The 15120-nt window shown below is 41.7% G+C and overlaps 1 protein-coding gene across 3 annotated transcripts in view; it reads left to right on the forward strand.

The window, feature by feature from the left end:
• HIVEP2 (HIVEP zinc finger 2) overlaps window positions 1-7522 on the forward strand; it is a 105260-nt gene extending 97738 nt beyond the window's left edge. For all 3 annotated transcript variants that reach the window (XM_004701970.3, XM_045294435.1, XM_045294434.1), the window contains one exon: window positions 5039-7522. In XM_004701970.3, the coding sequence (XP_004702027.1) occupies window positions 5039-5863 (825 nt within the window). In that variant the 3' untranslated portion in view covers window positions 5864-7522. The remainder of the gene's footprint in view (window positions 1-5038) is intronic.
• Window positions 7523-15120: the final 7598 nt, after the last annotated feature.

Consider the following 15120-nt stretch of genomic DNA (forward strand, 5'->3'; position numbering starts at 1 on the left):
TCTTTTCCAGGGACTGGTCTTTTCGGATAACCTGCTCACCGTATGCAAGGCCCGGTCTCACCCTTCTTGCCTGTGAGGAGCACTCTGGCTGTACGTCTTCCGAGGCAGACCTGGTTGTCCTTTTGGCAGCCCGTGGTACTTTGAATATTCTTTGCCAGCACCACAGTTCAAATGCATGGACACTTCTTCAGGCTTCCTTCTTCACTGTCTAAATTTCCCGCGCATGCGAGGCAACTGAAAATACCATGGCCTCTTAGTCCTCCAAGTGACACGCTTGCTTTTCAGTTCTCTACAGAGGGCTTAAGCGGCAGATTTACCCAATGCAATGGCTATTCCAAGAGAGAGACAACTCAAATGGAAAAGTCTTGTATTCATCACTCGATAAATATTTTTGAATTTCTACTACATATGCCTCAAAGATGATGAAAAACAAGTATGGTATTTGGTCTCCTCTTTTATAAATAAATGTATGTGCATCTGTGCTCAGCAGGTAGAATAGATGAGACAGTGCATCTAGGGAAATGGCCAGTATTCATTTCCCTCCCTTGCTATCTTGTGTGATCTTGGGCGAATCACACTAACTTGGGCAAAACAAATTAGCCATTGGCTGCAGTCTCATCTATTTGTGGCAACCAAGAAGGAAAACCAAGCCTATTTCCCTCCCTAACAGAACCCAACATTCGGCTATGAGAAATACAGTAAGCCAACACCCCGCTGGCTGTTAGTACTTTTTGGATGGGCCTCAACTCTTAAATTGTGGCTGAAGTCTTCCCTGCAGCCCCAGTTTATGACTGAGCCCGAATCAGTCACAGACAGGCACTGCTGCCTCTCCCTTTCATTTTCCACATTGCATTAAACTACTCCCCACCAGCTCATACACCTCTCAAATCCTACCTTCTTCTAAGAATTTGCTTCCCAGAGAGCCATACTGGCACTCTGTTCCAAAGATGAGTTGGTGTTCTCTCTGGTGCATCAGCTAGATTGACACGGACATGGATCGGATATAGATAATTAGGTAGTGGTACCTCAGTGGTAGAATTCTCACTTTCCATGCTGGAGTCCTGGCATTGCTTCCCAAACAGCGCATCTCATATGCAGTCACCACCTGTCTGTTGGCAGGGGATTCCATGTTGCTATGACTCTGAGCAGGTTGCAGCAGTGATTTCAGACTAAGGTAGACTAAGGAAGAAGGCTTGAAGATCTACGTTTGAAAATCAATCCATGAATGCAATAGTTTAATCCTCAACCAGTCTTAAAGATGCCAAAGTGCTTCATTACGTTGTATAGAATGAATGGCCGCCAACCTCAATGGCCTTTAGCAACAATAACATGGCTACAGATATTTCTATTGAGTCAATTTTGACTCACGATGACCCTAGTAATGACATAATGGGTGATGTGTTTGGCTGTTCACCTCAAAGTCATTTGATCGAAACCATCATCCTATCTCAAGAAAAAGATGAAGCTTTCTGCTCCCATAAAGCTTTAAACCCCCAGGGGCAAGTTCTGTCCTGTAGACTTGCTGTGAATCAGAATTGCCCTGATGGCAGTGAGAGCTTTATTAGATAAGCTTTTGATGCAATCCTCATTGAACTCATTCTTCCAATTTCAACATCAAGACTTTTCTTAACAGAGTTTTATGTAAGATAGGAATTTGTTCATCATGTTATGATAAGACCCAAATTACAGAATGGAATAGGGTTGCAAATGGAGTAAACACCAAAGTAAAGAGAAGGCATTGGGAATTCATTTACAAGGTGGAGAGAGTGAGTGAATGGGAGAAAAGAGGATGTATAGGAAAGAGTTGTTTTGTTGGTTGTTTTGCTCTGTCTTGTTTTTTGTGCATATTATTATCTCTGCAGGTCTATCTAGAGAAGATAGGTGGGATAAACCATCTGGAGGAGCAAACAATGGGACCAACAGTTCCAGGGGGACATGGAAGAAGGGGAGGCGGGGGAAAGGAAGTGGATGTTAACAAACCCAGGGACAAGGGAACAAGTGATCTAAAATGGATGGCGAGGAAGGTGTAGGAGGCCTGGTAGGGCTTGATTGAGGGCAATGTAACCGAAAGGAATTAGTGAAACCCAAATGAAGGCTCAACATGATAGCAGGACAAGAGGAAAGTAAAAGGAAATAGAGGAAGGAACTAGGAGGCAAAGGGCATTATAGAGGTCTAAATACAAGCATGTATCTAGCTGAGAAGCAACAAAGCCCACATGGAAGAAGCACACCAACCTGTGTGATCACAAGGTGTCGATAGGATCAGGTATCAGGCATCAAAGAACAAAAAAGCATATCATTGTGAATGAGGGGAGTGCAGAGTGGAGACCCAAAGCCCATCTGTAGGCAACTGGACATCCCTTTACAGAAGGGTCACGGGGAGACCAGCCAGTCAGGGTGCAGTATAGCACCATCGAAACAGACAACTTTCCTCTAGTTCTTTAATCCTTCCTCCTCCCCACCTCGCTGCCCCCCCCCCCTATCATGATCCCAGTTCTACCTTATAAATCCAGCTAGACCAGAGGATGTACACTGGTACAGATCAGAGCTGGAAACACAGGGAATTCAAGACAGATAAACCCCTCAGGACCAATAATAAGAGCAGAGATACCAGGAGGGTAAGGGAAGGTGGGGGAGAAAGGGGGAACCAATCACAATGATCGACATATAACCCCCTCCCTGGGGGATGGACAACAGAAAGTGGGTGAAGGGAGACATCGGACAGTGTAAGACATGAAAAAATAATAATAATTTATAAATTATCAAGGGTTCGTGAGGGAGGAAGGGTGGAAGAGGGAGGGGGAAAAATGAGGAACTGATACCAAGGGCTCAAGTAGAAAGAAAATGTTTTGAGAATGTGATGGCAACAAATGTGCTTGACACAATGGATGCATGTATGTACTGTGATAAGAGTTGTACCAGCTCCCAATAAAATGATTTAAAAAACCAAAAAAATAACCCATAACCTGGGGGTGGGGGGTGGGGGTGGGGAACAGTCAGTAGAAATGGCTAAGGATGGAAATTCTACATGTCTACTTATCTCTGTGGTTGTAATCATTTGATTACTGATCACTAGAGATCTAAATATGAAACTTTATTCTTAACAGAAATAAAATGGTATGGAGTTTGGAATATAGTAAATATATTCTAGTGCTAGAGGCCAATTTATCACTCCTTGCCAGCTTTGAGGGAGCTCAAGTAACTTCATGTAATAGAACATCTTTCTCTTTAACTGGTGCTGCTAGCTCACTCACATGGCTTCCTCCTGGATAGCCATCCGGATGAGGTCTATGGGATAAGACATCCCTCAATAGCAACCAAACGCCAAATCACAAAGCTACATTTAATTTTTAATGTTGAAGCACTGCCAATTAATTTTTAAAAGATTCATTTATCTTCAAATAATTGGTGTTTGACAAAGGAGACGTACTTTTTCTAGCCAGAGTGGAAGCAGCAGTGAGCTTTTATAGTATTTAAACCATTCTCTCTTGTATCATAAACCTCTACCCAGTCTTTCCTAACTTACAAGCTACTTATGATTATAGAAATGATGAATGCATCATTTCACCTATCCTTCTAAAGAAGTAATTTGTTTCTAGTCAAATATAGTATTGCCCAAAGCACTAAAAAGGCCAAGTGTGGTACAGCGTATTAGAGATAATGCATAATGTATAGTTCCTGAACCAGTTTCAAAATCTGACTAGAGGTGGATGAATGTATCATTAATACTATAAAGCACACTGTGAGCTATAGAAGTGAAATGCTCTTGAAATGAACTGGATAAAAATTGTTTCTCTCAGGTTTATATCTGCTTTAAGTTCGTAAAATAAGTAAATAAACGTATTTACTTCTCCCTTTTGTGTGCCCACCTATTAAAAGAATGGATCTCAGTCATTAAAACCTAAAATCTGATTGTGTGTTTCTAAATTGTGGGCAACCAAGTGTAGACAGTTTGTTCTGCCTTTTTTAAGCCTGCATCTGGAACACTGGCCCAGATTTCTAAGTTATTTTTAATTCAGCAATAGCTAAGACGATATTTAAATGAGCATGATAACATAAGAAGAATCCAAGCACAATCACCTTCAGTTGGCAACTATGTAGTTGAATATGAATTGCAATTATTTGAAAAACTGTAAGTGAATACTGTTCTGATGGAGATAAGCGCCATTGATGTAAGAATTTAAATAACTCTGACTCGTGATTTGAACTGGCCTTCAGCATGAAAGGTTTCTTGAGCAAGAGCGTATTCCTTTAACCCAGCAGTTCTTAACCTGTGGGTTGCGACCCCTTTGGAGGTTGAATGACCCTTTCACAGGGGTCACCCAGTTCATAACAGTAGCAAAGTTATAGTTCTGAAGTAGCAACGAAAATAATGTTATGGTTTGGGGGGTCACCACACCATAAGGAACTGTATGAAAGGGTCACGGCATTAAGAAGATTGAGAACCACTGCTTTAAGCCATTATTTCCACAGTGGAGCTCCAAATCCATGGGGCACCACCACCATTTTGATTCCACTTCTATAGAAAATGAAAAGAAAGCACCGATATTTCCATCTTGTCAATCCAATAATAACAACACTTAAGAAAAATACTTGAAAATCTGCCGGTATAAAAACAGATGTTTTTTGTGTTTCTGAAACACATGGGTACATGTTTACCTAGTTGGGGCTGTTAGACTGATAAAGTACCAAGTTCATTATTAGTCTAAAGTTTTTAAAGTTGTCATCCATTATTTTATATTCACCTCCTTCATGGAAAAAAAACAATTTTTTAAAAGTGCCTCTTAACTAGTGGAGACCACACGGAATGCTCTAGCACATCGCTGTCCAAAACCAGAGGAGCCTTCCCGGGCTGACAAGGCCGTTCCAACGGTGTGGACAGCGACAGAAAGTCTTTTTTGTCTTGAAAAATGGGGGTGGGGTGGGGGTGGGGGACGAGGAAAAGACAAGGTAGCCTGCAAGTGCTCTGAATGAATGAAAGCGTGAGAATGTCTCCGAGTCCTGGCTTCTGAACAGTGTGCTCTGTTTCTTTGTGCAGAATCTAAGAAGAGGATCACCTCAGGTTCCTTACTTCGGTCTCTATGGAGACCCAGAAGGTGCTTATGAACATCCAGGCCCCAGCCTTTTCGCCGAGGCTCCTCATGACTATGTCTTCAGCCATCTTCCACTCCACTCTCAGCAACAAGTGCGAGCCCCTATCCCCATGGTGCCCGTTGGTGGGATCCAAATGGTTCACTCCATGCCTCCGGCCCTTTCCGGTTTACACCCTCCACCCACTTTGCCTCTGCCGATGGAGGGCGCCGAGGAGAAGAGAGCGGCTTCGGACGAGTCCTTCGCTAAAGAAGCCTCCATGATTGCAAAGCAGCACGAGAAGCGGTTGCCTCCCATCTTTCAGTCCTCCGGTCCGCCTAGCGCGCCCTCTTCTCCTCTGCTGTTGATGAAACAGAGCACTTCCGAAGACAGCTTCAATGCCACCGAGAGGGAACAGGAGGAAAGCATCCAGACGTGTACAAAAGCCATTGCCTCGCTCCGGATTGCCACCGAAGAGGCCGCTCTGCTTGGGGCAGATCAGCCAGTGCGTGTGCAGGAGTCCCAGCAGAAGCCCGCGGAAAATGCCCACGCTAGTAGTGTTAGGCACTTCAGTGGACCTGAGCTAGGGCAGCCCTGCACCTCAGCTACCCACCCTGACTTGCACGATGGGGAAAAGGACAATTCTGGGACATCACAGACCACCGTAGCCCATTCCACGTTTTACAGCAAGGGTTGTGTGAATGACAGACAGCTGGGCCTTCAGAGCAGCCAGGAGTTCTCAAGCACAGAGGAAGGCACCGAACCTTCGTCAGAAAAGAGTCAATTACATTGATCTAAGATGCATGGAGACTTTCACTGACACACTTTTCACCCCCTTTTTTTTAGGGGGGGGATTTGGTTTTTCCTAGAGATAGAGGTAACCAAGTTGATAGCATGCCTGTCCTAAGTTACAGTAGTTTGCTCTTATATATACTTTTGTTATATCAAGAGAATTAGGTAAACATAACAAGTCATCATGAGCCTGACCAAAACAAAGTTTGGAATTAACCTATTGGGTCTGGTACTTTTAAAATTGTACAGATGTTTGTGCCTTTTCTTTACTTTGCTTATATTCTTATAAGCATTTTTTAGCAGTAATTTGTACATATTTTAGAATTTGTGTATCTGCTTTGTAATAAATGTAATTTCTTTCCATTTTTTGGACACTTGGATCTAAATGATGTAAAGCAAAACAGCATCAATATATATGTGAGGTTGCACTAAAACATATTTTTATATGATTAAAAACTGAACAGCTTTTATGTACAGCTCTGATTCTGTAATACTAATATTTATTTACTTTGTTTCATAAATTGTACATTTTTTCTTAATGTTGTGGATTGCTTTTCTATGTGAAGCATGGGATTTACTGTTGCGTAACTAGAACAAAAATGTATATTGTAAACAAGATATTTAAACTAGAGTATCTTATTCTGCACTTATGCATTAGTTGAAAAAAAAGATAAAGGATGTTATCAGTCAGTTCTTAACTTGTAAATTTTTTGTCTCTTGTTTGCTGGATTGACTATAACTTAAGTGCTGATTGTGATTTTAAACTGATAGTACCGTAAAGCATTAAAGTAAACAATGTGCTATTGTGAGTTTTTCCAAAGCTTTCTAAATCAGTTATAAATAATATTAAAAGTATTTGGTCTTCTGTGAACATGCTGATCTATATACTCATCTAAAACTATGGGAAAACATTCCGGCCCATGTAAATATGTACAAGTGCATCACTGGTACAATTTTATGTAACTCAGTTGGACACTAGGTTGCCACAGACCTATGCTAGAGTGTCTTTAAATATTAAAGTGACAAAGCACATGGGACTGTGTAAAGCTTGGTTATTGGCCAGCCCGGTGGCCTGGCAGGCAGTGCTGTGCACTGCCCTTGGAAAAGACCTGGGCTTGCAGTCGGCTTGTTCTTGCTGCACAAGACGGTGACTGGAGCTAAGGCTACTATAGAGGGATTGTGCTTGGACTTGAGGGTGGGGTGTGGAGCAGGCGTGGGGGGTGGAGACCTGCTCACCAACTCTTCCTGTCCGCTAGTCCACATGGTAACAGGGTTGGCATCAGCTTTAGGGGAAGCCACTTTACCCTTCTGAATGGGAAAGAGTGGCGCACTCCTGGCTACCTCAGGGGAAATGGGGGAAAGAAGCTTTCAAGAGACTGAACACTTGCGGTGGGAAGAGGACGTGTTCTGTACATGACATTCAGAATGGCTTTTGATGGGTGCCTGAAGGTGGGGAGCCTTTGGTTGCAGGTCTCGCATGGGAGAGAGGGAAAGGGTGTGGCCACATGTGCACATGCACGCACATGTGTGTACACGCACACACACAACCTGGATTATCTTTGTGCTATCTAGTGGATGCTTCTGTGAAACCAAGTTTGTATATTGAATTACATTAAGGAGTGTTCTTTAAAAAGAGAAATAAATATACAATGACATGCTTGAGGTGTCTATTTTTATGTGTGGTTCTACATTCAAATTTACCAGGTTTGTTTCTAAAGACATTTTGATGCTTATAGCACATCACCTGTGGACTCAATGCCTAGGCTTCAGCCATCCCTAGGCAGTGCTGCGTAAGCATGCTTACAAAAAATGAGAAGGCATTTTCTGGCTTCCATTTACCACCAGACAGTGGTCACCCAAAGTGTGGGTTCTCATGCAAACCCAGGCCTGGCAGCCCAGCATTGTAACTGAAAGGAGTCTTGAATAAAGCCCGTGAGCATTTTCCCTTCTGCTTCGCTGTCAGTGTGCAGATTTATTCAAAATTCCACTGGGAAACCTCTATGTTATTTCTGTTGAGGTGACTCAAGGCAAAAAGCAACTGAAACATGTCATAAAATATCCACGAACTGCAGTTCTTTTGTTATAAAAGAGTAGAACCTTCTTTTATAATAAGTGTATAATAAAGAGAAGCCCATTAAAGGTCAAAATCTATCAGAAGTTCCATTATAAAAAATTTCAAATTGAGGGGCTTACAACTTACCTAGTTTATTTTATGAGCCAGAAAGTCTTTTTAGACTATGTTTTACAAAGGTGAATTAAAGGTCAACACTGCGTAATAGCTGGCTCTTGCCCAGCCAAGTCCTTGAAACGTTTTGAATATATAGGTGATTCATGTGTCTTCCTTCCCATTGACATTTATGTGTGTGAGAAAGAGAGATCACAGACTAAATTGTTCTATTTTGTCCTTCCTCCTGACAAGTATACATCATTCATGTAGTCACTAATTGATCTAGTCAAAACCATCTTCTAGCTCTCCCCCTCATTAGGGACAATACGGACACTGTAGGATGAATAGGTCCCTGTGGTACCAGTGCCAGCTGCTCAACTACTAGTTGACCCGATTTAGAGGCTTCTCTGAAAAGAACCTTGGAAATCTGCCTGTGAAAGGCCTTGAAACCTCTCCAGAACAATCTTAGTCTGCAACAACACGTGGTCACCATGAGGTAGCATTGTCTTGATGCAACCAGCAACACCACAGGGAGATTAGATGGTGTTTCATCCATCAAAGAGCTCACTTAATCAGAAAAATGCATGTGTGAATAAAAAGGCATGTTATAAATATCGAGGTATTTACATATTTGCTGTGTGTTAGAAGCTCAGTGGAGAGGCCCATTCCCTGCTCAGCACAGGAAGAGGAAGGAGATGGCTTTGGGACAGATCCTTGAAACGATATATTGACTTACTTACTCTGCTGGTGGTTTTTCAGCAACTAGCTTTGTTGTAAGCAGGTGCCACTGAGCCGGTTCTAACTCATAGTGACCACATGTATCACAGAAAGAAACCGTTCTTGCCTACGCCATCCACATCATGGTTACGTTTGAGCTCATGGTTGCAGCCAGTGTCAATCTGTCTTGTCCAGAGGTCTTCCACTTACCATGATGTGTAGTCTATTGGTCCAGTAGTGAGGATTTTTGTGTTCTTCACATTGCGTTGCAATCCATACTGAAGACTGGTTTTTGATCATCAGAAAGTGCCTACTTGCTTTTAGTAAGCAAGGATGTGTCATCTGCACATAGTAGGTTGTTAATGAGTCTTCCTCAATCCCGATGCCACATTCTTCTTCCTATCCTCCAGTTTTTCAGATGATGTGCTCAGCATAGATTGAATAAGGATGGTGAAAGGACACAACACGTGCAGTTCTCCTTCCTTTAAACAATGCAGTATTCCTTATTCAAAAGCCGGTCTCTTGGTCTAGGTACGCATGCCTCATAAGCACAATTAAGTGTCATGGGATTCCCATTCATCACAATGTGTCTCCATAGTTCTTTATGATCCACATGGATGATTACAGTTACATGGTCAATTAAACACAGGTAAACATCCATTTGGTTTTCTCCTATTTCAGCCAAGGTCCATCTGTGGCAGCAACACTCTGAAGACTGGTTTTTGATCATCAGAAAGTGCTTACTTGCTTTTCTTCATTGTCTTCTGAATCCAACTTGGGTTCCCGGCAGCTCCCTGTTGATGAACTGCTACAACCATTGTCTAAATTAGCTCCAGAAAAATTTACTTACATGTGATACTCGTGAGATTCTGTAATCTCCTCATTCTGTTGGGTTATCTTTCTTGAGAATTGGCACAAATATCGGTCTCTTCCAGTTGGTTAGCCAGGTAGCTGTTTTTCCAAAATTCTTGGCCTCGACTAATGGGTGCTTCCAGTGCTGCATCAGCTTGTTGAAACATTTCAACCGGTATTTAATCACTACCTGGAGCCATGCCTTTCTTTAATGCCTTCAGTGCAGTGTAGGCATCTCCCTTCTCTGCCATTAGTTCTTGATCATATGTGACCCTGGGAAATGGTTGGACATCAACACTTGTTTTAGGTACAGTGACTGTATGCTTCTTTCATCGTTCGATACTTTACACATAGAATCCTTCCATATTGCAACTCAAGGCTTGATTTTTTCCCCCCCCTTTAGCTCTTTTACCTTGATATGTGCTGACTGTCTTCTTTCTTTTTGGCTTTCTCCAGATCTTTTCACATCTAATGCTTTATTTTGTCTTCTCAAGCTGACCTCTGAAGTTTTCTGTTTAGCTCTTTTACTCCATTTCTTCCATTTGCCTTAGCTACTGGACATTCAAGGGCAAGTTTCAGAGTCTCTTCTGACATCCACTGTGGCCTTTTCTTTCTCTTCTTTTTAGTGATAGTTTATTTCCTCATGCATGTTCTTGATGTCATCCCATTGCTCATCGAGTCTTCCATCATTAATGTTCAATGTGTCAAGCCTGTTCTTGAGATAGTCTCAAAATTCAGGCGGGATAGATTCAAGACTGTATTTTGGACTTGATTTATTTTCTTCAGTTTCAACCTGAACTGACACATGTGCAACAGATGGTCAGTTCCTTAGCCCCCCTTACCCTTGTTTTAGCTAATGTTATTGAACTTCTCTATAATCTATTCTCACAGATGTCATCAATTTGGTTCCTATATATTCCATCTGGTGAGATTCATGTGTGTAGGCACTGCTTATGTTGTAGAAACAAAAAGATATTTGAAAAGAAGAAGTCATTAGTCATGCAAAATTCTATCAGGCAAACTAGGGCCATATTTTCAATCTACTGAGCCTTCTTCTTTGTTTCCAACCTTCACGTCCAATAACCAGTGGTCATCGATGTATCTTGATTACATATCCGATCAATTTCAGAGTGACATTTCCGCATCACTAGCTTTAGTGATTGGTGCATAACATTGTATTATAGTTGTATTGTCTGCTTTCTCTTGTAGGCACATAGATATTATCCCACCACAGACAGCACTTACTACCATTGAAGCGATTCTGACTCATAGTTACCCTGAGTAATAATAGATTATGAGTTGGCCTGATAACTGCAAAGTCAGTAGTTCAAAACCACCAGTCACCCCATGGGAGAAAGATGAGGCTTTCTATTCCTTAAAGAGTTACAGTGTCAGAATCCCACAGAAAAGTTCTACCCTGTCCTATATGATCACTGAGCCCCTGTCCTATATGATCACTGAGCCAGACTTCTAAGATAGAACTTAAAATGCTCTTTTTGAAGATGAATGTGATACCATTTTTTTCTAATTGGTCATTTCTGACAACAGTTAACCATATGATTGTTTTATTAAAAATGATCAATACTTCAGGTCACTGATGCCTTTGGTGCATTCTATTTCATTTTTGAAGACTTCCAACTTTCCTAGTTTCCTAAGTCAGACAGTCCACTTTCTGATTGGTAATGGCTGTATGCAGTTGTTTCTCTTTATTTTGAATGATTGATTCTACATTGAGGAGGCAGCTTTCCCTTGAATGCCTTCCACCCTTAAAGTTTTCAGTGTCTAATCCCTTCTAAGTAGACAACTTATTTCTTCTTCCTAGTCAATCAGTCTGAAAGCCTTGCTGAAAACCTGCTCACCTTTGTGACCACGATAGTATTTGAAATACCAGTGGCATTCAGGAACTGTCTGGGAACATTCTTTTTGTGTTAGGTGTACAGTGATGCACAAAAGAGAGTCTTTTGTTTTTGTTTTCATAGAGTTTGTACACTTACGTGGGGACCAAGGGCAGGGAGGGGTTAGGAGGAGGATCTAGGATGTGTAAAACAGTGATGGGTAAAGAGCAAGATACACTTGGTCCCCTGGTTTGTGGAGTGTGTGGTTCATGGAAAAGCTAGAAAGATACATAAATCAATGTCTAATTTTCTCTCCAGATTTGAGCTCAAATCTAGCTCTGTGTGCCACAGGAATCCTGCAGAGATTGAAACAATAAAATGACCAGTTTTTCTTTTTCTTTGCTGTTAAAAAAATCACTATGACAACCACTGTGGGGGGAAATATATTTGAGGGAGTAAAAGAAGAGGCAAGGCTATCAGGGGAATTAGAAAACTATGTCATTTCCTTGGGGATATGAGCAGCAACCATCCAAATAATAGCTGGTGGAGACCTCCATACAGAAGCGGAAACTCTACTTAATGAAGAAGAGTTGATACTAGCACCATACTTGGTTTGGGGCATGATGAAGAGGAGGAGTTGAGAGTTGAAGATTTAGCTCAGGCAGTGGAGTGAAAGTAATGATGCTAAGCAACGAACAAGTGAATTTGAATGCGGTGCAGGAGAACATATGAGCTGCCTTGGTTTTATTAAATCCATTCAAATCGAGGAGGCTGACCTTAAACAAGGAAGACCTGAACCAGAGATTGGTTTGTCAGTTCTTGTCAGTTCCTCATAGCTGAGGGTTCTGATTTGGAATAAACTCCCCAAAATGCACCCAGAGGGGTAGAAGTGGGAGTTTTGAGTCTATTCAGTGAGTGGGCAAGGGCACCAAGAAGGTTGCTGGTGCATCTGGTGGTGCTGCAGAAGACCTGGAGAGGGCCCTTGAGAGAGATGACCTGCAGGACAGGTGCTCTGGCACAGTTCTACTCTGTAACAAGCACATGGTGTTGCCATGACTCAAAATTGACTTGAAGGCAACAGGCTTCACTTTTCTTTAGTTTTCAGTGCAGCTCTGTGTCTTGCCAGGGCCACCAAACCCCCAAACAAAATCACTGCTATCAAATCAATTGTGACTCATCCTGAGCTTCTAGACCAGACTAGAACTACCTCTTTGGGCTTTCAAGTCTAAATCTTCACAGGAGCAGAAAGTTTCCCTTTCTTCTTAGGAGAGGGTTAAACTGCTGATCTTGTGGTTAGTAGCCCAAGGCATAATCTACTATACCACCAGGACTCCTTCCAGGGCTACAAAGATCCTTATCTATATCTACTTTTACAGATTTATAAGCCAGTCACCAAGGATCCATGGGGTAGTAGTGGGCTACATATTGAGTCAGCAGTTTGAATCCACCTGAAGCATCGAAGGAGAAAAATAAGAGTCTGTCCAGTAGAGCTGTTGGGAATCAGAATCAATGGTAGTGAGTTGTTTGGGTTTAGACTCATGACTAGGAGGGGGAAATAATATTTTATAAAATAGCGGATTATTGAAAATTAGGGAATCTTTCAATGAGATGACCCAATGGACACAACATTGTACTTAAAAACACTAACAATAATGAAAACGGCACCAGATTGTATGTTATCTAGGCTGATGTGAGTCAGAGATCACTTGATGGCAGCTAAACAACAACAAGCCAGAGGGAGAACGTGTCATGAGGTTCAGGTCTGATTATAAGGCACCATTCCTTGACTCTAAGAATATTCTCTGCCATGATTAGAGGTTAGGTGGTGGCTTTCATCAAGGAGCTCTGGTGGCATGGTGGGCCATGCATTGGAATACTAACCACCACGTCAGCAGTTGGACTCACCAGGGAGAGAGTTAGGGATTTCTGCTCCTGTGAAGATTTACAGCCTCAGAAGCCTACAGTTCTACTCTGTCCTATGGAGTTGATTTAAACTAAAGTCAACTCAATGACAGTGAGTTTGACTTTTTTGGTTTTTTGTGGACAGACTTGAACATCCAGCCTTTTGATCTATCAACTTAGTTTGTTAACTGTTTAAACCTATGAGGAACTCCAGGCTGTGTCTTTAGATAGTCAATAATATTATCCATAGAGACAGCCTCTTAGGGTTAGTTGTACCATGTAGAAAACACTGTACACACACACACACACAATATGTGGTTTAGAGGTACAAAATCCTTGTATTGGAGAGCATTTTTAGCCAATAATGACAAGAACCACATACTAGTCCTTATTCTAAAATTCTTTCCTTTAAATTCACAAATCCTAAGTTCACCCAGTGTCTCAGTTACCTGGTATTGCTAAAACAATACAAGTAGATGCTTTCAAGAAACAGATGTGAATTTTCTCACATCTTGAGAGGTTAGAAGTGTGAATTCGGGAAGCTGGCTCCAGGAGGAGGCTTTCTCTCTGTGTTGGCTCTAGAGCAAGGTTCTGGTCTCCTCGGGATCTCTTTCCTGGTTTCTTGGAGATCACCATGTGTCCTGGCATCTTATTTTATTTCTACTCAATGTTTAATCCCTCCTTATGTCACAAAAGGGATCGATCACTCAGATACATACTGCACTACTCTTGTTTATTAACATAGACAACGCACACCCAAACAGAATAATCCCCCCAGACATCCACCTACTATCGTCCAATCAATTTCTACTCACAGTGACCCCATATGGGGTTTCTAGAGGGTTTCTGAGGTGGCTATTATTTGTCGAAGGAGACATGCTCAGCTTCTCCCCCAGACTTGCTGGTGGTTTGAACCAATCTTAGCAGCCCACACTTTATTACACAGCACTCCTAAGGCTTCTTACCCATAGAGCTTAGAATTTACAATACATATTTAAATCCATCCACTACTTCTCTGTCAGTCTGTCATACTATGGTGGCTGTGTGCTATTGTGATGCTGGAAGCTATGTAAACAGTATTCCAAATACCAGCAGGATCACTCACAACGACCAGCTTCCAGATTAATAAACGACCAAGAAAAAGGATTAGCGACTGAAAATCTTAAGGATAACCAGAGAATATTGCTAGATATAACACCCAAAGATGAACCCCTCAGGTTGGAAGACCAAGGGAGAGCTACCTCCTCAAAGTAGAGTTAACATAATAAGGTGTGTGGAGTAGAGCTTTGAGGATCTTCATTTGGTTGATGGAAAAATGACTCAAAGTGAGAATAAATGGCTGCAAACAACTCTTGGTGGAACATGGAATGTACAAAGCATAAATCGAGGAAAGCTGGAGGTCATTAAAGTGAAATCAACCTCATAAAAATGGACATCCCAGGAATTAGTAAACTTGCATGGGTTGGTATTGGCCATTTTGAAACAGTCACATGACTATTGTGCCAGGAATGACGATGTTAAAAGGCATGGCATTGAGTTCATTGCCCCAAAGAATATGTTCTTGAGTTACAATGCTTTCTGTGATAGAATAGTATCTAGCCACTTCCAAGGAGTTCCACTTAATACAACTATTATGCAAATGTATGCACCAATCGCTTAAGTTCAGGATAAAGTAAAGAAGGCTCTCAGTGTCTTCAGTCTGAAATTGATCAAATATGTACTCGAGATGCCTTGGTCATTTTTAGTGAGTGGAAAGTGAGAGTTGGAAACAAAGAGGAAGGAACG

The sequence above is a fragment of the Echinops telfairi genome, unplaced genomic scaffold, assembly GCF_000313985.2.
Source record: "Echinops telfairi isolate 266 unplaced genomic scaffold, ASM31398v2 ScPeMD7_3533;HRSCAF=4204_0, whole genome shotgun sequence".
Classification (NCBI taxonomy): Eukaryota; Metazoa; Chordata; class Mammalia; order Afrosoricida; family Tenrecidae; genus Echinops; species Echinops telfairi.